The 26,771-nt window shown below is 39.3% G+C and overlaps 1 protein-coding gene across 3 annotated transcripts; it reads left to right on the forward strand.

The window, feature by feature from the left end:
• CLEC12B (C-type lectin domain family 12 member B) lies at nt 1-25,860 on the forward strand. 3 transcript variants are annotated; one of them, XM_066253147.1, is made up of 7 exons: nt 1-115; nt 2,564-2,658; nt 4,216-4,434; nt 4,950-5,104; nt 5,300-5,415; nt 8,970-9,146; nt 25,775-25,860. In XM_066253147.1, exons 1-6 carry the CDS (start codon nt 21-23, stop codon nt 9,118-9,120), a joined length of 831 nt encoding a protein of 276 aa, XP_066109244.1. In that variant the 5' UTR covers nt 1-20; the 3' UTR covers nt 9,121-9,146; nt 25,775-25,860. The 3 variants fall into 3 exon arrangements, with proteins under 3 accessions (XP_066109244.1, XP_066109243.1, XP_066109245.1); XM_066253146.1 differs by lacking the exon at nt 25,775-25,860 and having other exon boundaries at nt 8,970-9,224; XM_066253148.1 differs by lacking the exon at nt 25,775-25,860 and having other exon boundaries at nt 9,057-9,224.
• Nucleotides 25,861-26,771: the final 911 nt, after the last annotated feature.

Raw genomic sequence — 26,771 nt, forward strand, 5'->3', positions numbered from 1 at the left:
GAGTAGTGCTTTCTTCTAAAATGTCTGAAGAAGTGACTTCTGAAGCACACGCATTTCAGGATTCTGTTGGTGTACAGAATAATCTGGATAGAAATAACCGAAGGAAAAGAGGTAAGGATTCAGAGAAAGCAAGACATGACCTCTGGGGATGGACAGGTGTTCAATGCTTTGATGTGCTGGCTTTGATACCTGTGCTAAAGAGAGAGATGTGCAGAAGCTTTGAAGTGGAGACAAAGTTGTGGGATATATTAGGAGAGTGTTCCCAATTTTAAGGAAAAAATTGTGTAATATCACTATGTTTCATGAAACCCTGTTATAATGAAAAATTTTGATTAGATATGCCATAGATTGAGACTGGGGACTAAAAAATTCCTTTTTATAAATGTTGTCCTTGATGCTTATACCTTGTAAGAGATGCCAGAGGAATATTCTTTATAGAAGGCATATTAGAGACTTTTAAAGTAGAGAAGGTTGAGGAAATTTTTCTTTCCAAAGGTATAAATAGCTAAAGAGAAAAACTGGAGGATGATTGAATCAGAAATGGACAAGAGATAGTGTCTGTTTTATAGTATTTTTTAAAAATTAAGGAATAGTTTCTGTTTTATAGTATTTAAAAGAATTAGGGAGTTGAAATTCCTAATATAATTAGTAGTGTTGAATCAATAATAACAATATCTTTTTAGTATTTTATATGAAGTATATTACATCATGCATAAAATATAGTTATAAAGTAAGTAAAATAATTTTAGTACTTATTCCAGTGTATTAATGAGAAAACTGAGGCTGAAAAAAATTAAATGATTTAACCAAGTTTATACAACTGTTATGTGATGGAGTCCAGACTTAGTTTTAGCCATCATTCATTTCCTTATACCCGTTGGAATAAATAGAGACCTTTGCGGTCAGGAATCCAATTTAATATATCAGACTATTCCCTCACTTTCAAGAATCAATTGACAGTTCAGGTTGTTTTCCTGAAACATCCAAAATATATGAACTATGTTCTCTTTAGATTTATTTTTTAGTTTAAATATGTGTGTGTGTGTGTGTGTGTGTGTGTCAAAGAGGGGTTGATACACAAAAAGAGGGTGGGAGCAGAGTTTGCATGTGTCTAGTATAGTTGGCCATACATTCTTTTTTAGGAAAATTTAACTCTAATACTTGAGAAGGAGGAAGTTGTAGACGTGATAGTGCACCTAATGATTACATCAATCAGTCTGAAATACTGGCGTAGATGCCATTAGATCTTGAATTAAGAAATAGGAAAGTGAAGTAAATAAGATAAACATCTGTGATATATATACTGCTCATAAAAATTAGGGGATATTTCAAAATGAATATGAAGTGATAAAAAATTGATTTTTTTTATTAAACAAGAACATCAGAAAAGCAAACTACAAGTCAAAGAAAGTTGTTTGATTATGCAAATGAGATGCAAAACCAACTTTTATTTCATTGGTGAAAATGCACTATACAAAAGGCTGAAAGTACTGGAGTATCTGCACATTTTCTGAGCCTCTAATTTTTGTGAGCAGTCTACAAGGTGGGGCAAAAATAGGTTTACAGTTGTAAGTATGAGAAACAGTTTATGCTTGTTTTATTGTTTATGAATTATCATATTATTTTCTTTTTTTGTGACAGAGACAGAGAGAGAGACAGAGAAAGGGACAGATAGGGACAGACAGGAAGGGAGAGAGATGAGAAGCATCAATTCTTTGTAGCAGCACCTTAGTTGTTCATTGATTCCTTTCTCATATGTGCCTTGACCAGGGGCTACAGCAGACCTAGTGACTCCTTGCTCAAGCCAGTGACCTTGGGTTCAAGCTGGTGAGCTGTACTTAAATTAAATGAGCCCACACTCAAGCTGGTGACCTCAGGGTTTTGAACATGGGTCCTCTGCAACCCAATCCGATGCTCTGCCCACTGCGCCAATGCTTAGTCGGCTATTATATTATTTTTTCTCTGAACAACTGCAAAACTATTTTTGCCTTACCTTGTATATGTAATATTAAATTTTGAAGAGTTATCCACTGGCTTTCTGGTCTTTCCTGTAGTTTGCAGGTTAGATTTGTAATTCATTCCTTCTTTCATTCACCATTCATTATCTAGTAAGTGATAAATTAAATAGGTAATGGGTAAAAATAAAATCTATAATAACACTTGTCCTGTAGAAGTTTGGAATTTCAAAAAATTTTGGATCTCTTCTATTGTTAGAAACATTCAAAGAACCATTTTTCACAACATCTTACTTGTGAATTTAGTAAACTTGAAGAGGAAAGGTGTGTGATGATGTAAAATAAAAACCCAAAACGTAGAAATTACTTACTCTTAAAGGAAAGGAGAAGGGTAAAAGAGAGAGAGAGAGAGAGAGAGAGAGAGATAAAGTAACAAAGAAAAAAGAAAAAGAGATGGCGGGACCCTTAAAGCACATTGTTTTAGGTGTTTTCTGGGTAGGGGCATTAAAGAAGCTTAGGAAGCTTTCTAAGTGGGAAAAATAAATAATCATGTGTAAACCACAAGGCAGTTCTGTTTGCTCATTCCTCTGTTGGCTTTCTTCATGGACTCCAGCTCCATCCTCCACATGGCGTTGGGCAGCCCTGAGTCTGCTAACTCTTTGTCTGTTGCTGCTGAGTGGGCTGATGACCTTGGGGATTATGTGTAAGTATACTTGCATCAAGCCCAAGAAAGGTGATTAAGAAATACAATTGTAAACTATGTAAATTCAGGTTGGATTAAATGAGAGGTGGTACATCCTGAGTACTTTAATACTTTCTGTTACTTCATATCTCTCTCATTCTCCATGTCTCCAAGGTAAATCAACAAGGAAAACATTATTTTGAGAATTTTTGTCCTAAGTCTGTTGCTTTCTCTTGATAAACTAGACTGGATTATGAGGACAACTTTTATTTTTCCAGTGATTAGTTGGAATAAGGAGCCTCTTCTCTGCATAGAAACACATCCACTTATCCCAATGGTGAGACACAGAGAGCCAAGGAAGGTGGATTCAATGAAGAGCATGCCATTTTATTTATGTCTAAGACTTTGTCCAAAACTGACTTAATCTGCTCATCCAAGACCTTTCTAGAGTAGAGAAAACTTCTAAGTACCAGTAACAGCCTGACTGCTATAAATGAAAAAAGTGATACAATGAGGAGTAAGAGTTGCCTGATATACTTTATCCAGCAGATAAAAAGATGAACCACCTTCAACAATGGAAGCTTTATTCTGACCCATCATTAGGCAGTTAGGGCTGGACAGGATAGGGAATCCTGAACTAACACATACAAAAACATCCTGATAATACCCACTTTGTAATATGTTGTTAATTATGTAATGTACAGAGTAGTGAGTTAGCACAGTGTTTAATTTCAGGAGATTTTCAGTCAAAATTTATTTGCTGAATGATACCAACATCTCCTCTGTTACTTTCATTGTTTTTATATATATGTAAAATTTCATGGATAGTTAAGATTTAGCCATACCTATTTGGACATATAAATAGAAGCTAATGATGTAAGTTGCTCTTTTGAAAAGTAATATAATATTCTAGCAGCAGTAATAAATATCAGTAGCCAATTATTATGTAGATTAGCAGTTGACCTTCTACAATGATGTATGTTTAAAAAAAATGAAAGTACAGCATGTATTCATTCGTTCTCCATAGGATGAATGCATTTTTCCCCTAAAGTGCAGTGCTTTGAGTGCAATGTTTTAAAATTCATTCTGCATCTAAAGTGCTTATTTTAAATGCAGATTTCAAGTATGGCATAAAAATCTGCCTTAAAAATATGCCCTAAGTAATTCTGACATATGTGGCCTCCAGACCATACTCTGAGACACCCACTGCCCCAAAGGGGTCTGTTCCTATTAAAACAATTACGTGAATTAACTTCAAATAGAAAAAAATACAAAATTTCCACCAAATAAGTGACAAAATGACTGGCATTGCCTTAGATGAAATGTCAGAGATATATAATTATTAATTCATTATTTTAATGCAACCACAATAATAATTAAAATATAAATAAAATGATAAGGATGAGCTCTCAACAATTTTAAATAGAAAGGCATCTAGTGCTTTTCTTCCATGATACTTTCATTATGAGGAACTGTTAATCTTAAACAATTAAGCTATATTTCTGTGTTAAGTGAATTATTTGTGGCCCTCATGAGAATGGAAGAATGTATGAACTTGTCTCTTGTTATGTGTTGGAGTTTTGCAGACCTCTAATGAAATTAACTCAGATTCAGAGAAATTGAGTCGACTTCAGAAAACCATCCACCAACAGCAGCATAACTTATCCCAGCAGCTGAGCAACTGTAAGAACTTTTCCAAGGAGGAGGAATTTCTCAAATTACAGATCTCCAATCTATTGAAGAGGCAGGGACAAATGGCCATTAAGCTCTGTCAGGAGCTAGTCATTCACACTTCAGGTAAGCAGGACCTGGTGACCAGTCAGATTAAATCTGTTGTCTCAATTTAGGTAAATTATGTGCACCACCTCTGGGAGTATGAGAGAGTTATGCTATCCAATGACCCTTAATGATGTTGCACTAATTTTACAAAAGACAAGAGAAGATATACATTTACTTACTATTTTTGAAACCACAAAAGCAAATTTGAGGAAGCAAGGTAGAACAATATCAATCTGGATACAAAGCTACTCACTTTATGAGCTATTTTTGTGAGATCTTGTTGTTATAAGAAGTTAAAAGTATAATGGATAATTCTAAGGCAAGAGGACTAAGTTCCCAAAAAGAGAATTTCGATCACCATTGTCCCAACCTGTAATCAAGGTGATTTCATTTTTAGTGGCTCTTAAAGCAGCATGTTTTCAAGGTACTGGGTATCAAATCTGTTATCAAATTCAATAATTTAGTTTCCAAAGCCTTCCCTGATCACTCCAGTGTTGTTTAGTTTGTACTTTTGGGTATGATTTCTTCTTCAGACCACAAATGTAATCCTTGTCCTAAGATGTGGCAATGGCACCAAACCAGCTGCTATTATTTTGCAACAAATGAAGAGAAAAACTGGACTGATAGTAGAAAAAGCTGCATGGACAAGAACTCTACTTTGGTGAAGCTAGAGAGCTTGGAAGAAAAGGTCTGAATCTTTCTTCCTGATTATAGAAATTAGCTATGTAATGGAAAGTAAACAAATGCAATTTTTGATTCACAAAGTAGAAATCCAGTGCATTTTGAATGGGAATTAATAAATTAATTTAATTGTTCCCATATATCTTTTTCTGAAAATAGAAACATGGTTCTCACATAATATTCTTCCTTTTTACTCTCTCAGGATTTTCTGAAGTCACAACCATTATATAAGTTTTCTTTCTTCTGGCTGGGATTATCATGGAATCCATCTGATAGAAATTGGCTATGGGAGGATGGCTCTATCCTCTCTCCATCCTTGTAAGTCTCTCTTTGAAAAACAAATCCAAGCTGAGAACACTAAGAAATGGAATACAGGGTAGATAAATGTTCTGATTTGCATTTCCATAATAATTAATGATGTTGAACATGTTTTAATTTCATTTGCCTGGTGGCTTTCTGAATGTCTTCCTTGAAGAAATGTCTATTCAGATCCTCTAAGCATTTTTTAAAAAAATATTGGTGGTGAGCACACTATAATGTATACAGATATCAAATTATAATATTGCATATGTGAAGCATATATGTTATTAATGTTACCTCAATAAAAAAGTTAATTTTAAGAACTATAAATATAGATACAAAAAAAGAGTAGAGCCTACAAAGAAAAGAGAGCTTGAGTGACAAATGCCAAAAGAACTCTTTTTCTGCTTTTGTGTGCTTGACAAACTCATAGCAATACATTGAACCTCATCCATTAACTTAAATTTTTTAATTTAACAAATACAAATAATACTTACTATGCTCAAAGTACTTATAAACATTAGCCCAATTAAAGATTAAATATCAGATTAAAGCACTGATATGTTCCCATTATATAGATAAACAATTGTCATAGAGAGATTAAATAACTTGCCCATGGTCACTCAGTTCATAAGTGGCAAAATCAAGACTAATTCCGTAATCATGAGCTCATCTCTCAGCTACCCAGGCTCTTCAGTAATTACAATCCAGAAAACAAAAGATTTTATTATAAGAACATGTATTAACACATATTTAAATTGAACAATTGTCAGCTATTTTCTAATAAAAAGTAAGTCTAAATTAGTTGATCAGTTGAACCATTAATTCTTTTTTATGTGAGGACTTGCCAATTAAATTGTATGGGAAATATTTTTCATGCAGTAACACAAACCACTTTACATTCAAGTATTTCCAGAATGTGTAATTGTAATATTTTGAAAAATGCGTTTTTGGCATTCATTCAAAGATATGAAAAAAATAGTTGTCAACTTAAAAGTGTGTCAAGAGCACATAATTTGCAAAATTCTCTTAGCAACTGATTATAAAACCAAATATTATAAAGAATACCTCTCATCACAATCATATTCAAATGATACAATTATATTTGTATTTTTAATATAATATATGGTATTTGTAAATTAGATGAAATTTAAAAGCATTGTCATCTTTCTGGGATAGTAGATTTTTTTCACCTTCTCTATCAAGTTATTAATCTATTCCACTCCTATTTCACTCTTTATTTTTTTAGAGATTTTACTTACTGATTTTAGAGAGGATAGAGTGGGAAAGAGGCAGGGGGAGGAGTAAAAACCATCAATTCGGAGTAGTTGTTTCTTGTATGTGCCTTGACCAGGCAAGCCCATGGTTTCAAACCAGCGACCTCAAAATTCCACACTGATGCTTTATTCACTGTGCCACCACAGGTCAGGCCATATTCTACTCTTTAATAATGCATGTTGTCAAAGTTTCCTTAACCTGAATTATAATTACTCCTTTTCTGTCAAAGATACTGAGGTTCAGTTGTGACTCATAAACTCCCTTTAATAACAAACAATATTCTATGCTTTTTTCTCTAGATATACTTTACCTTCATTAATTTCTCAAAATTCTGTCCTGGCCTTTTCTAATCAACACCAATCTTCCCATCTCTAATCACCACTACTCAGCATATTAAATCTACTAATCTGGTTTCATACAGATAATAGTGGAAAAAAGCTCATGCAAAATAATAAACACAAACTATGATAGTTAATCTTTGTAAATAAATATTTCACAAACATTAAAGAATACTGTAAATATTGAGCATAGGGTGATTACAAATTAATGCTGAGAAACTGATACTAATTTAGGGTTCACAGGAGTAGTACCAAGACACCATGCAACTTTAATTATCCCCTTTTGGGAATTTAAGAAGATTTTTTCTTCTTTCCAACAAAGTTTTCATCATCCCTGGCCCCTCCATTCACACCTAACTGAAGTAGGGCAGAGGTGGCCCCCACAGCACTTTCAGAGCCTGTGGACCCTGGTTCCCTGAGACTGCAGCTGTCAGATAAACCAGTGTGTAACTCTGGGGTAATGAGGTGGAGCAATTTCCTACTGAGTAAAAGCCAGTCTGAGCACATATTTGGAATAAGATTTAGTAAGCTCAGCCCTGAAGCAAGAAAAAAATATTGCAGTGTAATGCAAATCATTTGGTAAAAAAGCAATTTATGTTACTGGAACAAGCCAGGGTTCTAGTTGCCCATTGTCGGTGAGTCCAATTAGTCACAGAAGCAGGGTCTAAGTGGTATAAAAGTGTCTTTTATTCAAATTGCAAGCAACCTGAGAAGGCAGGAGCCTGAAAATGCATTCAAATCTTGCCTTATACTCTCATGGTGCTGGCTCTTTTTATTGAGTTCAGGGGCTGTTATTAATGATGCAAAGTCTGTACAGTTAGTCAAGTATCAATGTGCAGAAGGTAGGGGTTTGGTAGGCAGCAGTGTCTCTCCAGCAAGTTCTTCTGATGTTAACACAGGTCCAGTAAGCATGGGTCTACTTGGTGTCCTTGGTAATATCTATGGAACAGCCAGGGTCAGGTGTTTCTGAGGAATAGCCAGGGCCTGGTGCCTCTGAGAATTATATGTATAAGAGACCTCCTACTTTCCTTGGGAGACAAAGTAAAGATTTAAGATTGGTGAACTAAGTTTCTAGCTATTTATAAGGCCTTACTCTTTATAGGAAATTCTGTGGCTAGGCTCTTACAAAAAGCCATTGTGATTTAAACTCTCATAACCTTCAGGTTCCTCCCTGGTGTAAGCTCCTAAAGAGGCTTCTCAGACCTTCCTGCAGAGATCAACTTCTTGCCACATTTCAAAGGGGAAGGCCAGGGAGCCATTAAGAAAAAATAGCAAGCAATTAACTATTTCCTAAATCCTATTTATTATAACTGAAAACTACTCTTTATAAAGCTACGTTCTTAACTTTTGAGTTTTCCTATAATTTGGGGCACACAGAAGATTTAGACCTGATGAGCATAGTTTTCTAGTGACATTATTTAAGAGTTATCACCAATTCTTCTCTGAGGAAATAGGAACTGATATTTGGACCACATTCATTTTTTTTTCAAACTTTATCTTATTCTCTCTTTACTCTTTATAAATAAATAATAAAATATATATATATATATACCCACAAAGTTATAAAATTATACTTGTGCATAATAAAATATGACAACTTTTTCCATAGAATATGATTTTTTTTTGGCTTTTCTTCATAAAGTTCCAAAGTAAAGAAAATCTAGTGCTTCTAATATAATCTGCATTGGATAGCTTCTACCATGATTATGGAGGAAATACAGATTCTTAGCCCAGAATTGAAGTAGTCTTCTTAAATAATTTTACTTGGAATTAAAATTAACTTGAAATAAAGAACACACATATGTCCACTTTTAAGGATTTTGTTGTGTTGAGAAAGCAAAAGTCTCTCAACATTCAGATATATGATATTTGGTAACACTGAATTGTGATCAAATTTAAATTTTTAATGTATAATTTTTAAAATTTATAATTAATTTTGAATTTATTAATTTTCAGATTTAGTACTAACGAATATGCCCGTATCAATGGATCCAAAGGATGTGCTTATTTTCAAAAAGGAAATATCTATGTTTCCCGCTGCAGTGCTGAAATTTCATGGATTTGTGAGAAGACAGCCACATTAGTAAGGATCAAAGATATGGATTAGCAGGCTTTCTCCAAACTCACCAAAACGTAAGGGACTTGTGGTTAAAGTCATGTGAGGAAGGAGTCAGCTACCCTACTAGAACCAAAAACAGATTAAAAAGTGACTGCTGGTCAAATAAGTTTGTAAATAATGATATATATATATATTTGCTCGCTTATAGTTTGCATTGGATATGGGGGGACAGGCTGTAAGCAGGCAGGATTCTTATAGCCTAAGGCTTAGTTTTAAGACTAAGCCTTTTCCACCCTTTTTGATTTAGGGTGATGCACTCTCATGAGGAATCCCATTATGCCTCAGATAAGTGACTTTGTATCAGAGATTTCCTTGTTTGTATATTGGATTAAAGGTTTTGATTTCTATACTGTAAAGTAGGGCAGACTGGGAGCTTGCTCTCTCTCGGTTCCTGAGATTAGCATTAGAGAGGAGCAAGGGAGAAGTCTACCTTCCAGTGTCCCTGTTTCCTCACAGCAGTGGCATGTAAGTCTGGCAGGCTTGAGCTCAATGACCTTCCTTTCCACTATTGAAGCAGGATCCAGATGGCATCCTATGAGACCCCTTTGGGTGTTGGAGCCTTTAAGGGCATATCCTAAAAGCTGGTAGCTCCCCTGATCTCTATTGGGCTTTTTCTGCCTCTTGGTATTTTAAAGGCCATGCTCAGAAGATCTCGCTGAGGGGTTTGAGGATCCCCATCCACCTATATAAATCTTTTCCGTATATCTGGAGCTATTTGGAAAAAGACAAAACAGTGTTATTAGCTGGATCAAATAAAGAAGGTAGTAGTTTGCAGGAGAAAAAGATTTGGTGTCTCCTGTTCATCAGCATTCAAAAGAAAATTTAAAAAAATTTTAAGTAAAAAGCATGATACGGTAGACCTGTAGGAGTTCCAGGATATGACTCCTCCCTTTAAAATTTTTTTAAATTGACCTTAAAATATTTGCTGGGTACACTTTAATAATAACTTGACTTTAAAGATTGTAAGAATGACAAAATACAGTAAATGCTTTTGCTCCATATGCAGGAGCATTGTCAGTTTAACCAGTTTAGGAAAACCAATAATAGAACAGTGCATACAGACAATGAGCTATAACATGCTTAGCAGCCTCTCCTGTTCTGACAGAGGTTACTATAAATCCAGAATATGTATCCACTGTAACATGGACATAGGACTGTTTGCCAAATGAAGGTATATGAGTAACATCCATTTGCCAAAGTTGTACTGGTATGGGTCCTTGAGGGTTAACTCCAAATGAAGGGGCAGATTGTACTATAGGACCCCTTGGACAGGATTTCCCAATCTGCCATGCTGCTTCCTGAGAAAGTTGAAACTGTTTACACAGGGCTGCAGCATTCTGGTGATGAATAGTATGAGACTGAATTGCTCGATCTGTCATGGTTGCTCCAAATAATTTTCTTTTGGGTAGCTTGATCACCAAGGGCATTCCTAGGCCCTGGCCAGTTGGATCAGTGGTAGAGCGTCAGCCTGGTGTGCAGGGGTCCCGGGTTCACTTCCTGGCCAGGGCACAAAGGAGAAGCACCCATCCGCTTCTCCACCCCTCTCCCTCTCCCGCAGCCAAAGCTCCATTGGAGCAAAGTTGGCCTGGGCGCTGGGGATGGCTCTGTGGCCTCTGCCTCAGGCACTAGAATGGCTCCGGTTGCAACATAGCAACACTCCAGATGGGCAGAGCATCCCCGCCTGGTAGGCGTGCCGTGTGGATCCCGGTCGGGCACATGCGGGGAGTCTGTCTGACTGCCTCCCCGTTTCCAACTTCAGAAAAATACAAAAAAAAAAAAAGGGGGGGGGGCATTCCCTTGTGCTAAAGCTCCAGGGAGCATGGAGTGAGCTCGAGTATGTCGTATAAAACATGGAGCTCTGTGTTGACATACAAGTCTTTGAAGAAGGAGGAACTGCTGAAATAGTTCATCAGCATTTGTCCCTTAGACAGCAGTCTTTATAGTGGAAACACCATAAGTTAATATTTGCTGTCTGTATATAGATTAAAGGGGGAATATGGTAAATGCTGAAAAGCCATGCTCATGGCATATAATTCTAGACTTTGAGCTGATTTTAAGTTGACTGTTTCAGTATAAAGTTGTCCATTGATTTGCAAGAGTGATTTGCCATTTAGTGGAAGTTTCCCAGAGCCATTGTTGTTGATCCTTTGAAAAAAGGAACAACAATAATTTTGAGGCTCAAAACCTATAAACTGTAAGGGTCGCCTATGCCCCTTGATAATCCAGGAGGCAACAAGATCAAAATATGGAAGTGTATTCCATGTGCTATTAGATGGTTCAATGTGCCCAAGCTGTAGCTGCTTTTGTACCAATTGAGTAGCTGCCCTAAATTCCTCCTGAGAAAGGGGCCATTGGTTTACCCATACAGGATTATCTGATTTCCAAGTAATTGGATCTGCACAATGCATTATTGAGGTAGCAGGAGCTACCAAGGCCCCTATGCTAAATTTTGATATCTTAATCCACCCCTTCTGGTATTGGGTGCCACTTCTATGGGTGTGAGAATTCCTTGCTGTTCTTTCCCTAGTCCCTTGGTGGGCAAAAATCCCTGATCAAGCATCTGAGTACTGACTAAACCAGGGGTCCCCAAACTATGGCCCGCAGGCCACATGTGGCCCCCTGAGGCCATTTATCCAGCCCTTGCTGCACTTCCGGAAGGGGCACCTCTTTCATTGGTGGTCAATGAAAGGAGCACATTGACCATCTCATTAGCCAAAAGCAGGCCCATAGTTCCCATTGAAATACTGGTCAGTTTCTTGATTTAAATTTACTTGTTTTTTATTTTAAATATTGTATTTGTTCTCGTTTTGTTTTTTTACTTTAAAATAAGATATGTGCAGTGTGCATAGGGATTTGTTCATAGTTTTTTTTATAGTCCAGCCCTCCAACGGTCTGAGGGACAGTGAACTGGCTCCCTGTGTAAAAAGTTTGGGGACCCCTGGACTAAACCATTAGGACTGACAAGCAACGCTCCCATATTTTTCAAAACATTTCTACCCCACAAATTAACTGGCCATCCAGGGAGCACATAAGGCTTAAAAAATCCAGAATGACCTTCTTAATCTTACCAATGTAGAAAACTGGAACTTTGTTAAGGGGATTTACTCTGCCCTATACCTTGTAATTCTGTGGCTGCTGCATGAGTGAGCCAGGAAGGAGGCCAATGTAGCTTAGAAATAACAGATACATCAGCTCCAGTATCTAAAAGTCCTTTAAATGTATGCTCATGTATTGTTAGTTCCATTTCAGGGTGTTCCTGACCTATTTTTTTTAAATCCTATTGCCAAAATCAGAGGAGCCAAATCACCAATTTGCTTGGGGCCCCTTTTGCAGGATGTGGCCTGAGAAGCAGAATTAGCATCCTTATACTATTCTTTTAACTGCCTGAATTAGCTGGGAAACACATTCTTTATTCTTTTTTTATTATTAATTTTGATGGGATGACTGATAAAATTGTCTTCTGTCAACTTCTAACTGGTTTTCTTTGTGCCCCTTTCCTCCCCTAGCCCCCCCTCTCCTCCCCCCCTGTAACCCCAACACTGTTATCCATGTCTCTGAGTCTCATTTTTATGTCCCACTTATGTATGGAATCATATAGTTCCTAGTTTTTTCTGATTTACTTATTTCGCTCAGTATAATGTTATCAAGGTCCATCCATGTTGTTGTAAAAGATCCAATGTCATCATTTCTTATGGCTGAGTAGTATTCCATAGTGTATATATACCAAAGCTTTTTAATCCACTCATCCTCTGATGGACACTTGGGCTGTTTCCAGATCTTCGCTATTGTGAACAATGCTGCCATAAACATGGGGGTGCATTTCTTCTTTTGAAATAGTGCTATGGTGTTCTTGGGGTATATTCCTAACAGTGGTATAGCTGGGTCAAAAGGCAGTTTGATTTTTAATTTCTTGAGGAATCTCCATACTGTTTTCCACAGTGGCTGCACCAGTCTGCATTCCCACCAGCAGTGCAGGAGGGTTCCCTTTTTTCCACATCCTCGCCAGCACTTATTCTGTGTTGTTTTATTGATGAGCGCCATTCTGACTGGTGTGAGGTGATATCTCATTGTGGTTTTAATTTGCATTTCTCTAATGATTAGTGATGTTGAGCATTTATTCATATGCCTATTGGCCATCTGTATGTCCTCTTTGGAGAAGTGTCTATTCATTTTTTTTGCCCATTTTTGGATTGGATTGTTTGTCTTCCTGGTATTAAGTTTTACAAGTTCTTTATAAATTTGGGTTATTAACCCCTTATCAGACACATTGTCAAATATATTCTCCCATTGTTTAGTTTGTTGTTTAATTCTGTTCTTATTGTCTTAGCTGTGCAGAAGCTATTTAGTTTGATGAAGTCCCATTTGTTTATCCTGTCTTTTATTTCACTTGCCTGTGGAGACAAATCAGCAGATATATTGCTGCGAGAGATGTCAGAGAGCTTACTGCCTATGTTTTCTTCTAAGATGCTTATGGTTTTATGACTTACATTTAAGTCTTTTATCCATTTTGAGTTTATTTTTGTTAATGGTGTAAGTTGGTGGTCTAGTTTCATTTTTTTGCAGGTAGCTGTCCAATTTTCCCAACACCATTTGTTGAAGAGGCTGTCTTTACTCCAATGTATGCTCTTACCTCCTTTGTCAAATATCAGTTTTCCATAAAAGTGTAGATTTATTTCTGGGTTCTCAGTTCTGTTCCATTGATTTATATGCCTGTTCTTATGCCAGTTCCAGGCTGTTTTGAGTACAATGACCTTATATAACTTGATATCCGGAAGTGTGATACCTCCCACTTTATTCTTCCTTTTCAAGATTGCTGAGGCTATTCGTGTTCTCTTTTGGTTCCATATAAATTTTTGGAATATGTGTTCTATATCTTTGAAGTAAGTCATTGGTATTTTAATTGGTATTGCATTGAATTTATAAATTGCTTTGGGTAATATGACATTTTAATGATGTTTATTCTTCCTAACCATGAGCATGGTATATGCCTCCACTTGTTTGTATCTTCCCTGATTTTTTTTTATCAATGTTTTATAATTTTCCGAGTACAAGTCTTTAATCTCCCTGGTTAAATTTATTCCTAGGTACTTTATTTTTTTGGTTGTGATGGTGAAGGGGATTGCTTCCTTAATTTCTCTTTCTGACTGTTCATTGTTAGTGTATAAAAATGCCTCTGATTTCTGAGTATTGATTTTATATCCTGCCACCTTGCTGAATTCATTTATCAGGCCTCGTAGTTTTTTGACTGCGACTTTAGGATTTTCTATATACAATATCATATCATCTGCAAATAATGATAATTTTACTTCTTCTTTTCCAATTTGGATGCCTTTTATTTCTCCTTCTTGTCTGATTGCTGTGGCTAGGACTTCCAAAACTATGTTGAATAAGAGTGGTGAAAGGGGGCACCCTTGCCTTGTTCCTGATCTTAAGGGGATTGCTTTTAATTTTTGCCCATTGAGTATGATATTGGCTGTGGGTTTGTCATAGATGGCCTTTATCATGTTGAGGTATGTTCCCTGTATTCCCACTTTGCTGAGAGTCTTGATCATGAATGAGTGCTGGATTTTATCAAATGCTTTCTCTGCATCTATTGAAATTATCATGTGGTTTTTTTTCTTCCTTTTGTTTATGTGATGAATCACATTGATTGATTTGCGAATATTGTACCAGCCTTGCCTCCCAAGAATAAATCCCACTTGATCATGGTGTATGATTTTTTTTCATATATTGCTGGATCCGGTTTGCTAATATTTTGTTGAGGATTTTGGCATCTAAATTCATCAGGGATATTGGCCTATAATTTTCTTTCTTTGTGTTGTCTTTGCCCGGTTTTGGAATCAGAATTAGGCTCGCCTCATAAAGGGAGCTTGGAAGTCTTCCTTCCTCTTGAATTTTTTTTTAAACATTTTTTTTAATTTTTTTTTATTATTTATTTATTTTGGAGAGGAGAGGGAGAGACAGAGAGAGAGAGGAGAGACAGAGAGAGAGAGAAGGGGGGAGGAGCTAGAAGCATCAACTCCCATATGTGCCTTGACCAGGCAAGCCCAGGGTTTCGAACCGGCGACCTCAGCATTTCCAGGTCAACGCTTTATCCACTGCACCACCACAGGTCAGGCCTTCCTCTTGAATTTTTTGAAATAGCTTGAGAAGGATATGAGTTAGCTCTACTTTGAATATTTGATAGAATTCACTTGTGAAGCCATCAGGACCAGGACTTTTTGTTGTTGGGAGTTTTTTGATAACTGTTTCAATCTCATTTGTTATAATTGGTCTGTTTAGGTTTTCTGATTCTTCCAGATTAATTTTTGGAAGATTATATGTTTCAAGGAATTTGTCCATTTCATCTAGGTTGTCTAGTTTTTTGGCGTATAGTTCTTCATAGTATATTCTTACAATATTTTGTATTTCTGTTGTGTCAGTTGTTCTTTCTCCACTCTCATTTCTAATTTTATTTATTTGAGTCCTCTCTCCTTTTTTCTTGGTGAGTCTGGTTAAAGGTTCATCAATCTTGTTTACCTTTTCAAAGAACCAGCTCCTAGTTTCATTGATCCTCTGTATTGTTTCTTTAGCCTCTATGTCATTTATTTATGTTCTGATCTTTATTATTTCCTTCCTTCTACTAGCTCTGGGCTTTACTTGCTGTTCTTTTTATAGTTCTTTTAGATGTAGGGTCAAGTTGTTTATTTGAGCTTTTTCTAGCTTCTTGAGGTATGCCTATAATGCTATCAACTTCCCTCTCAGGACTGCTTTTGCTTTGTCCTATAAATTTTGAGTTGATGTATGCTCATTATCGTTTGTTTCTAGGAATTTTTAAATTTTTTCTTTGATCTCATTGTTTACCCATTCATTATTTAATAACATGCTATTTAGTTTCCAAGTGTTTGAGTATTTTTCAGTTGTGGTTGATTTCTAGTTTAATGCCATTGCGATCAGAGAAAGTGCTCGATATGATTTCAATATTTTTAAATTTGTTGAGACCACCTTTGTGCCCTAACATGTGGTCTATTCTAGAGAATGTACCATGAGTGCTTGAAAAGAATGTATATTCTGCTGTTTTAGGGTGAAAGGTTCTGAAGATATCTATTAAATCGAGTTGTTCTCGTGTGTCCAATAGTCTGCTGTTTCTTTGTTAATTTTCTTTCTTGAGGATCTATCTAGTGATGTTAGTGAGGTATTAAAACTTCCTACTATTATAGTTTTGCTGTTGATCTCGCCCTTTGAATTCATCAAAGTCTGCTTTATATATTTAGGTGCTCCTATATTAGGTGCGTAGATATTTATAACGGTTATATCTTCCTTTTGGATTTCTCCCTTTATCATTTGTAGTCACCTTCTTTATCTCTAAGTATAGTCTTTGTTTTAAAGTCCAATTTGTCTGATATAAGTATTGCTACCCCAGCTTTTTTTTCATTTCCATTTGCGTGAAATATTTTTTTCATCCTTTTATCTTCAGTCTATATGCATCTTTTGATTTAAGGTGTTTTTCTTGTAGACAGCATATGTATGGTTCCTGTTTTCTTATCCACACAGCCACCCTATTTCTTTTGATTGGATCATTTAATCCATTTATATTTAGGATTATTATTGATATGTAATTGTTTATTGCCATTTTATTCTTTAAAACTGTATTCCTCTTTTGCTATATTCTTTTTCTCCTTTGATCTATTTACAACAGGTCCCTTAGCATTTCTTGGAGCCTTGGTTTGGTTGTAGTGAATTCCTTGAGTTTTTTTTGGTCTGGAAAGCTTTTTATTTCTCCTTCAATTTTCAATGATAGCCTTGCCGAATAAAGTAGTCTTGGTTGTTGGCTCTTGTTCTGCATTACTTTGAATATTTCTTGCCATTCCTTTCTGGCTTCAAGTGTTTCTGTTGAGAAGTCAGAAGTCATCCTTATGGGGGCTCCTTTGTAGGTGATAGTCTTTTTTTCTCTAGGAGCTTTTAATATTTTCTCTTTATCACTTAGCTTTGGTATTTTAATTATGATGTGTCTTGGTGATGATTTCTTTGGGTTTCTCCTTAATGGAATTCTCTGTGTTTCCTGAACATGTGAGATGTTTTCCTGCCTTATTTGAGGCAAGTTTTCAGCTATGACATGCTTGAACAAAGTCTCTATCCCTTGTTCTTTCTCTTCTTCTTCAGGAACCCCTATGATGCAGATGTTATTTCTCTTCATGTTGTCACAGAGCTCTCTAAGAGTTTCCTCAGACTTTTTGAGTCTCTTTTCTTTTTTCTGTTCTACTTCCATGCCTTTATTTATCATGTCCTCTAACTTGCTGATTCGAGTCTTCGCTTCATCCATCCTTCTTTTAATTCCTTCCATTGTGTTCTTTATTCCAGATATTATATTTGTCATTACTGACTGATTCTTTTTTATTATTTCAATGTCTTCTTTTATATTTGCTATCTCTTTATTCAGGTTTTCATAATGACCATCTATTGTTGTTCTAATATCTTTGAGCATCCTAACAATCGTTATTTTAAACTCTCCATCTGGTAATTTGGTTATATCTGATTTATTTAGGTCCTTTTCTGGGGATTTCTCTTGGTTTATTTGTGTTGCATTTCTCTGCCTCTGCATTTTTTCTGTGTAAAGGAAGGTTTTGGCCCCTGGAGTCCACTGGGTATGGCCTCTATTCCCTAGGTATGGTCTGTCTGCAGGCTCACTACCCTCTCTTCTGTTGCTGCCTAGGGCTTTTGGGTTTGGGCATTGCTGGTGCCTGCCCATTGGGGCTGTTGCTGTAGTTTCCATCTCTCCTTCACAGGAGTGGCTGTGCTCACGTGCTCAGCTGCACAAACCTTGGTGTCCTTGGCCTTTGCCCCACCCCTGTGAGTGGCATTATGCTCGGTCCTGAGTGCACTGGCGAGCACCTTTGCTCAGCTGTGTGTGTCCACCTGTTTCCAGGTTTTTGCCCCGCCCTTACAGGAGGAGCCCGCTCATGGAACAGCTGCTAGCCTTGGCTCTACAGGCCCGGCAGGACTGCGTGCCCAGACTCAGCTCAGTAGCAGAACTCCGCCTGTTCTTGGCTTTTGGCTCCACCCCTGTGGGAGGTGCCAGCTCCCAAGTCAGGCCACAAGCCTGGGTTCCGCAAGCAGGGCAAGGCTGTGCTCCTGCGCCCTTGCTCAAGGGCTGGTCTTCACTTCTTCCAGGGTTCCTGCCCTTCTTCCACAGGCTGGATTACAGGCTGCCGGCAGCTGGGCTTGACCACTTTTGCATGCCTACTCCTCCCCAGCCAGGCAAGACTGAGCTCACATGTGAGTCCAGTGGCGGCCAGCAGGCTTCTGCCCCTGCTGACAGAACCGCCCCTCTGTGTCCCGCCACCGCCTGCCCTCCAGCGAGACCTCAGCCATGTGGGGTGCGGGCGCTGCAGCTCATACCCTAACACTCACTACTGTAGCCTTGAAAGCTTCCTCCTTTTAAGCAACTCTGCTCTCAGTGCCGCGGGGGAGCTTGTTTGGCTGCTCTCCTGCTTCCTTTTGCTGGTATTGCTGTTCCTGGGGGAAATATTTACTTCAGATTTGGGGAGTGACTCAACCCATGGGTTAGGGTGGCTGTCTCCCAAAATGTTTCTCCCTATGCCTCCTAGATTACACTCTCTTCCTGCTACTCTAGTATTCTCCTCTCTCTCCATCCCCTGGAGCCCCGGGTGAGTGGTTGTGAGAGAGGTGTTCTGCGCGGTCCCTTTAAGAAAAATCCTGGGACTGAGAAATCAGACTCTTTCTCACAAACAGTATCCTGACTTGTTTCCAGCTAAATACTGACCTTACGCCTCTTCTAGGCTCTAGGGCTGCAGGCTGGGGCTTTGTTCCTGGGGCTCAGGACCCTTCCCTCTCTGCTAAACTCACTTCCTGCCACGCGAGTCTCTCCCGGCTGCTGTTTGCTCTGGGGAGCTGGGCAGCCCTCTCCGTGTTTCTGCTTTTCCTACCAGTCTTGGTGTGGCTTCTTCAGTGTTCCTTGGTTGAAGAGTCCTCTTAGTTTCCAGGAGACTTCTATATTCTTTTTCCTCCGTTTTCCAAAGAAAGGATAGGAAAGCCTGACCTTTTTTTTCTAGAATATCAATATTAATTTTGAAGCTTTTTGGTACCTGTAAAGCCTGTATTCACAGCCATCATCAGAGCCACCTGGCCCATGCAGGTTCGCATTGGATTTGAATAGTCGGTAAGGAAACAACAGAGCCAAGAACTGGTGGGCCATCATCTTTAATTCTAGCTTGCACCTGGTGGGCAAGTAAAAACACACTGGGCTCCAAAACCCACTCATCCAATGCTTACAAAGCTATTGACTTATCCAAGTTTTCTAGAATCATAGGTATCTACCTCACCAGCCTTATTCATTTCTGTTCCCCATCTCCTTCTCTCTGCACAAACTCTGCACAAACTGGCTTCTCCTTTAGCACTCCGCCATCTTGGATGCCTCTCCTCTCCTCCATGTGGCCTTACTCTGCTCTCCTCCATGCTCTCTGTCCTCCCTCTAGAATGCAATCACTCTTCTCCTGGAACAACGTGATCTCTCTTCCTTTTAAAACCTTTTGGCTCAAAAGCCCTCCACCAACACACATTAATATAATCATGCCCATCCCAAGCAGGAAGGGCAACTAATATCATCACCTGGGAGACAGGCTTCTGATAGAGACGTGAATTCCAAACTGCCCTCTTGATGTTCCGCTTATCTGTCAGACCTCACCCATATTGGACTATCTCCCCTGAGGCAGAGGAATTCCAAGAAGCTGGCAAGCCCCTCAAGGAGGAGCATTCTGGACACACCAGAATTTTTGCCTCAGTATCCCCTCAGGCTCTCCCAAACACTATATAATTCACCCCTAGTCTGTAACCGGTGCTCTTCTCCCTGGGAGAAGTGCCTGGCAGGGTTCCTTTCTACCTTTCAAAAAAGCCTGTTACTCTGATCCTTTAGACTCTCATGGATTCCAACATTTACATTTGGTGCTGAAACCCTGGACAGGGTACTAACTGCCTGAATGATCCCTCTTTGCCATCCAAACTTACAACCAGGGAAGCAGTGGGCAGTGGCAGCTTGTCCCAGGCTTACTCCATGATTCTGTTTGGACGTGTAGTTGTAGGTCGATTGGCCGACAGTTTAACCCTGCCCTGAACCCCTGCTGGACCAGAAAGGAGTTTCTCCCTTCCCCTTCCCAGGTTGGCCTCTAAATTTCTCTTTAAAAACACCCCTTCCTGGTTGTACAGTTTTCTCTGACATGTCTCACATTTTGAGGGGTTTGACTTTCAGTCTCAGCAGACTGCATGAAAGACTAGGCACCTAGCCAAACTTCTCCACCTCTTCGACTTCTCATCCTCGGAGCTCCCTGACAGGTGGTGACAACCACTATCAGGGACGACTTCCCTACATGGAGATTCTCTCCTCTTGGGACAGTGACAAAGGCGGGGATGCCCCCTCTTGCTCACCTGTCTCCATGGCTCTTCAGAGTCTAAGCCTTCTGACCAACCCCTCTAGGATGTCTCATAAAAAACCTCACTAAATTGGGCCTCTCTGTCCTTAAGCCAAAAAACTTCATTTTCTTCTGTAACACATAATGGTCCCAATACAAATTAGACAATGATTCCCATTAGCCTGAAAATGGGACATTCGATTACAATATCCTAAGAGATCTTGACAATTTTTGCCACTGGACGGGGAGGGCATCAGAGATTCCTTACGTGCAGGCTTTTCTTCTCCCTTCTCTCCTATCCTTAATTTCTGTGCCTTCTGTTCTACATGCAGGCCATTTTTGGCAGAGAAACCTCTCCTAAAACCTCTGCTCCTAATCTTTCCTTCTCAGCGGGCTCCCAACTCTCTCCTTCCTGCCTGACCCCCGAGGGCACCCCTCTCTCTGGACCCCTCTCTGTTCCCTCTGAAAATCTTTTCCACTGGAGTCTCTTCCCTCCAAGAGCCCTCTCCCTTCTCCACTGTGTTCTTCATCTCCTCCCCCCTCCTTAAAGCTGTGGCTCTGGCTGCGGTGCCTGTTTCTTCTCTGACTCTTCCCTCCTTACAAACTGCACTTTTGTCTGTCTATTCTCCGACTCTCCTCCCTCCTTACAAACTGTGACTGTACCTCTTTCCTCCTCACCCTCTCCCCTCTCTTCAGAGCTCTAAATCTTTTTTGACTTCTCTGAACACGTGGCGCCACACCAGTACTTTAACCTTCTCCTCCTCCTGCAGATTCTGACCCTCTTTCTTTTCCATCAGCTGCTCACACTGTCCATCCATCTGCTTTCTCTCTTCCTCTCCTCTATGCTGGCAAATTTCTGTCATCTTGAAAAATTTTAAAAAGCAGAATTGTATATTAAGCTATGTGAGTGAGTAATCCATGTTGTCTCTTTGTTTATCAGAAAATATCTCTAGTATAATTTGAATTGAATTAAGTAAAGCATGTTCATTTAAATTCCTTAATTCATAATTTGTAAAATCTTTGTTTAATGTGTAACTGTGTCTAAGGCCTTAAACCAGTAATTACCCACCTCATAAACCAAGGCTTACTCATCCCCATGGACTCTCCCTGTAATACCCCCACCCTTCCTGTTCAAAAACCTTCAGGGGCTTATCGCCTCGTACAAGCCTTACACCTAATCAATGAGGCAGTAATTCCTCTCTATCCAGTAGTCCCTAATCTCTACAAGTTACTGTCACACATTCCCTCAAACACTACTCACTTCAGGGTCCTAGACCTCAAGAATGACTTCTTTACCATTCCTCTACACCCTGACTCTTACTTTCTGTTTACCTTTACTCAGACAATAATGCAACCCAGCAATTTACATGGATTGTCTTACCTCAGGGTATCAAAAAGGCCCACACCTGTTTCAACAGGCACTAGCTCAGCATTTAGCAGCATGCAATCTCAAAACTAGTACTCTCTTACAATATATAAATAACCTACTCCTTTGCAGCCCCTCCCTGCCTGCCTCAAGGAGACACACCACCACCCTTCCTAACTTTCTCACTGTAAAGGTATATCACGTCTTCTTGGCTAAGGTTCAACTTCATTCTTAGTCCCTAGTCTATCTGGGCATCACCTTAACCCCCACCACCTAAGGTCTCACCCAAGATTGAACTCAGACCCTCCACAGTCTCCAAATATCTACCACCACAAATCACATCTTTTCTTTTCTCAGTCTAATAGGCTTCTTTAGACACTGAATTCTCAATTTTGCTCTCTTAGTCAAGCCCCTCAGTGAGATCTTCTGAGCATGGCTTTTAAGGTCTGTAATGACCAAGGAAGTAACAGAAAAGGCAAATAAGGCCCAAAAGAAGTCAGGAAATACCAGCTTTTGGCTCCAGTGCCCTAAAAGGCTTCATAGGATTCCATCAGGGCCCTACTTCAAGAGTGGAAAGACAAGTCATTGAACTGAAGCCGCCAGGCTTCCCAGCCCCACTGGTTGACACATCTGTGCTGTGAAAAGAGGGACACGAGAAGGTAAGCTGCCCCCTTGCTCCATGGAGGGAGGGTTCAGTCTCTTCTAGCCCTGCTCCAACTACCTGTGACCTGACCTTGCCCAGCATGCTGGGAATTGCCACTGAGGGCCCAAGGACATTGTTCATGAGCCTAAGGTATTTCTTCCAAATAGCAAATAAGCTGATCTCATTTCTTGTAAACACAAGAGCCATCTACTATGCCTTGCCTGTGAGTTTTATTTATCCCTTAAAGATCTCTACTGTGGGTATTGACAGTCTGATTTTGTTGCTTTCTCCTTTATTCTTCTTGTTTAAATGCCCTGTGCCTATTGTAGGCTGGGACCTGCTGCTAATTCCAGCTAGAAGCAGTGGCCATTAGGACTTCAGCTCTAACTGCAAAGTGTAGAAATGTAACCACCCTCTCCCTAAGCACTTGCAGGATTTACAGGTTACTCAGCAAACTGTTCAAAGATTGTCCAAGAGGCACTTCCTGCAGTACATCACCCAAGGACTGACTTTCATGTGGACAGGTCCACACACCATAATCCTGACCACTCCCACTGCTGCTAAAATAGAAAAATGGCATGCCTTACTCCAATCACAAACCAGAAGCTGGTTGGTCTATGTATGGCAAATATATGAAAAACTAAGGACTCTTTTAATCAGACTTTGGGAAAAGGGAAACTAGGATAAAAAGAAAGTCAACTTAATTGTCACTAAAGGTTAAAGATTTTTAAATCAAGAGTTCTGACTAGAAAGGAATTGTATGGTTTTGATAATAGAAGGTATAAGTTATGGAAATACTTTTGAAAGAAAAAGGAAAAGCAAGTTGTAATGAAGGCCAGTTATTTCTGGATAAGAAAGTTCATGAAAGTTGTAGGTTTATGTAAGTTGTAGAAGGTTTGTGCAGGTTGTAGGAGGTTTGTACTGAGAAATAAGATTTGAACAATCAGAAATGGGGTTTTTTTTAATATTAATATTTTTTTATTAAATTTAATGCAGTGACATTGATAAATCAGGGTACATATGTTGAGAGAAAATATCTCTAGATTATTTTGACATTTGATTGTGCTGTATACCCCTCCCACAAAGTTAAATTGTCTTCTGTCACCTTCTATCTGGTTTTCTTTGTGCCCCTCCCCTCCCCTAACCCCTCTCTCCTTCTTCACCCCCTCCCCCCTCCCCCAACCCCCCCGCCCCTGTTGCCATCACATTCTTGTTCATGTCTCTGAGTCTCATTTTTATGTCTCTTCTATGTATGGATTCATCTCAGTTTTTTTTCTGATTTACTTATTTCACTCCGTATAATGTTGTCAAGGTCCATCCATGTTATTGTAAATGATCCGATGTCATCATTTCTTATGGCTGAGTAGTATTCCATAGTATATATGTACCAAAGTTTTTTAATCCACTCGTCCTCTGATGGACACTTGGGCTGTTTCCAGATCTTCGCTATTGTGAACAATGCTGCCACAAACATGCGGGTGCATTTTTCCTTTTCGAGCCGTTCTATGGTGTCCTTGGGGTATATTCCTAAAAGTGGGATAGCTGGGTCAAAAGGCGGTTCGATTTTCAGTTTTTTGAGGAATCTCCATACTGTTTTCCACAGTGGCTGCACCAGTCTGCATTCCCACCAGCAGTGCAGGAGGGTCCCCTTTTCTCCACATCCTCGCCAGCACTTATTCTGTGTTGTTTTGTTGATAAGCGCCATTCTGACTGGTGTAAGGTGATATCTCATTGTGGTTTTAATTTGCACAGAAATGGGGTTTTTAAAGAAAGTTTAATTAGTCACTCTAACTAAAAATCCTGTACTCTCCCCACTTATTGTGATGACTCTTTTCTCCACCCTGACCATCTGGAGCTCAGAAACAGAGAAACAAAACTGACCCCTTGTCCTTCTATTCTCTATTCACCTCTCAGCCTGCCTCACCCAATCAGGGGTTTTCTACTCATATGGGACCAACACCTATATGTGTCTCCCCACTAATTGGACAGAAACCTGTATCCTAATCTATCTCACCCCAAATATCAACCTAATTTCACCCCATGAGCCTCTTCCAGTTTCCAGTACACTACCTGTCAATCTATGGACCAAACAAGCTTACAGGTAATCCTCTTCTTGTTGCTTTAGAAACCTCTACAAAAGTAGGTCTAGGGGCAGGGGGACTGGCCACTTCCCTGTCTTATTCTTACTCTCTCTCTCTCTCTCTCTGAAGCCCAGCGAATTCTAAACATGGAATCAGTGGTTTCGCACAAACTGGGTATCTTGACTGTTGCCTTTTAATGGTCCACTCATTCTCCTATTTATTTTTCTAACTTTTGGAACCTGACTTTTATGCTTGTTCACTAGTTTCTTACAGAACTGCATGCAGACCTTTGCCAATCAGAAAATTGGAAAAATCTACCTAACCCTACACACCAACCCTGAAACCTGCCCTCACGAAACAGAAAAATCTGAAACCCTATATCAGTAAACCTCCTAAATCTTATCTTTCAACTCCTACAAGTCCCCTAACCCTAAAACTCTCCCGTATCCTTGAAGAACTAGGAGAATGAATAGCATTTACCTCTTAATGCTTCTCAGTCTTTTTACCCTTCACATAGTAAGGGGACAAGATCGCTGGATCTTTTTGGCTGAAGAAGAACCTACAAATGAACATGAAACATTTCTTTTAGCTCAAGCTTACTGCTCTCTCCAGGGCTGCCAGGAAAGAATATCTCTAACTTTACCATGAAAGAACTTTCACACACACCCCCCCCCCCCACTATACAACCCTCCTTATCTCTGCATTTCTGATCTCCAAATACTTGCCTCTTTCTTTATCAAGTTTCTACAGGCCCAGATGAGAGAAATCCCTAGGATTACCTACAATCAAATGCTCCTACACTCCTATTCCCCAATACCCCAAGGAGAACTTCATGAGGGAAATATCAAATAGGTAGGGATAACAGCAGCAAGAGCCTCCCCTCAGCCTGAGAAGTTACCTCCTGAATGTTCTCCAAACTCCCTTTCTTTTAAACCACACATATTCAGTCCTTCTAAAAACGTACACCAATAGGTTCCCTGTCTCTAAAAATCTCCACATGTCCTCCCATTCAAGAGGAACTAGACCAGCACGTCTCATGAGGCTCATCCAGGAGACCATGTATCACCATGTCACTCTGTCCACTCGGCACTCGCAGCAAGCAATTCACAATTATTACCTTGCAAAATTTTTTTACTTCCTTACTCAGGTGTTTGAAGACATTGCCTGGTTCAGACCTTACAGCACGGAAATTGACGACCTCCTTAACTGGATGAGGGACTTGGCTTGGCAAGATTCCCTTCTTGTGTTCTCTCCAGAAGAAGCAATAATTTTCCAATTTTTTCTCCTCATCACCCCTCACCATATATTATAAAATTAATAACTGCCTTTCTTTTATATGTAACCACAGAATTGAGAAATGATAGATACGTGAATTCCAAACTGCCCTCTTGATGTTCCACTTATCTGTCAGACCTCACCCTTACTGGACTATCACTCCTGAGGCAGAGGAATTCCAAGAAGCTGGGAAATCCCCAAGGAGGGGCATTCCGGACATACCAGAACTTTTGCCTCAGTATCCCCTCAGGCTCTCCCAAACACTATATAATTTGCCCCTAGTCTGTAACCGGTGCTCTTCTCCCCAGGAGAAGTGCTGGCAGGGTTCCTTTCTTCCTTTCAATAAAGCCTGTTACTCTGGTCTTTCGGACTCCCATGGATTCCAACAGCTTCCACGTGGGTAGCACCATCTTTAACAAAGTGAGCATAAAAGATTTTATCTGCCCAACAGTACCTTACAACAAGTAAAATAAATTTGCTTCACAGAACATTCTCTGTCTCTTCGTCTGATGCCTCCTGATCCAATGTTCTGATTATTGTTGAAAATGTAGGGAAATAGCGCTTTTAGGGCCCTATTACTCTGTCTCCGAATCATTTTACTGACTTTGCTCTCAAATAAAAGACTCTCTTCTTGTTTTGTTGTTACATATTAATAAGGTGGGCATGTGACCAATCAGCTCCTATGGGTCGAATCATGGGGAAAGAAAAGCTCTATTTCTGTTGGAGTGCTACCAGCCTGCGGCTGTTGGTGGCTATCTTGCTGCCATGAAAGGTAATCCCACACCAGAGGGACAACCAACAGAGAGGGAATTGAGCAAAGCCAAGAGGTTTGGAGAGATGATTCCTGTGACATCCTCAAGCACCCAGGT

This window comes from Saccopteryx bilineata, chromosome 1, assembly GCF_036850765.1.
Source record: "Saccopteryx bilineata isolate mSacBil1 chromosome 1, mSacBil1_pri_phased_curated, whole genome shotgun sequence".
NCBI lineage: Eukaryota > Metazoa > Chordata > Mammalia > Chiroptera > Emballonuridae > Saccopteryx > Saccopteryx bilineata.

Bases quoted from the DNA above. Each gene is read 5' to 3' on its own strand.
- CLEC12B (XM_066253147.1), top strand. From the start codon at position 21: ATGTCTGAAGAAGTGACTTCTGAAGCACACGCATTTCAGGATTCTGTT. The intron at 2,659-4,215 runs GTAAGTATACTT...TATGTGTTGGAG, and splicing joins GATGACCTTGGGGATTATGT to TTTTGCAGACCTCTAATGAA. The intron at 5,105-5,299 runs GTCTGAATCTTT...TTACTCTCTCAG, and splicing joins TAGAGAGCTTGGAAGAAAAG to GATTTTCTGAAGTCACAACC.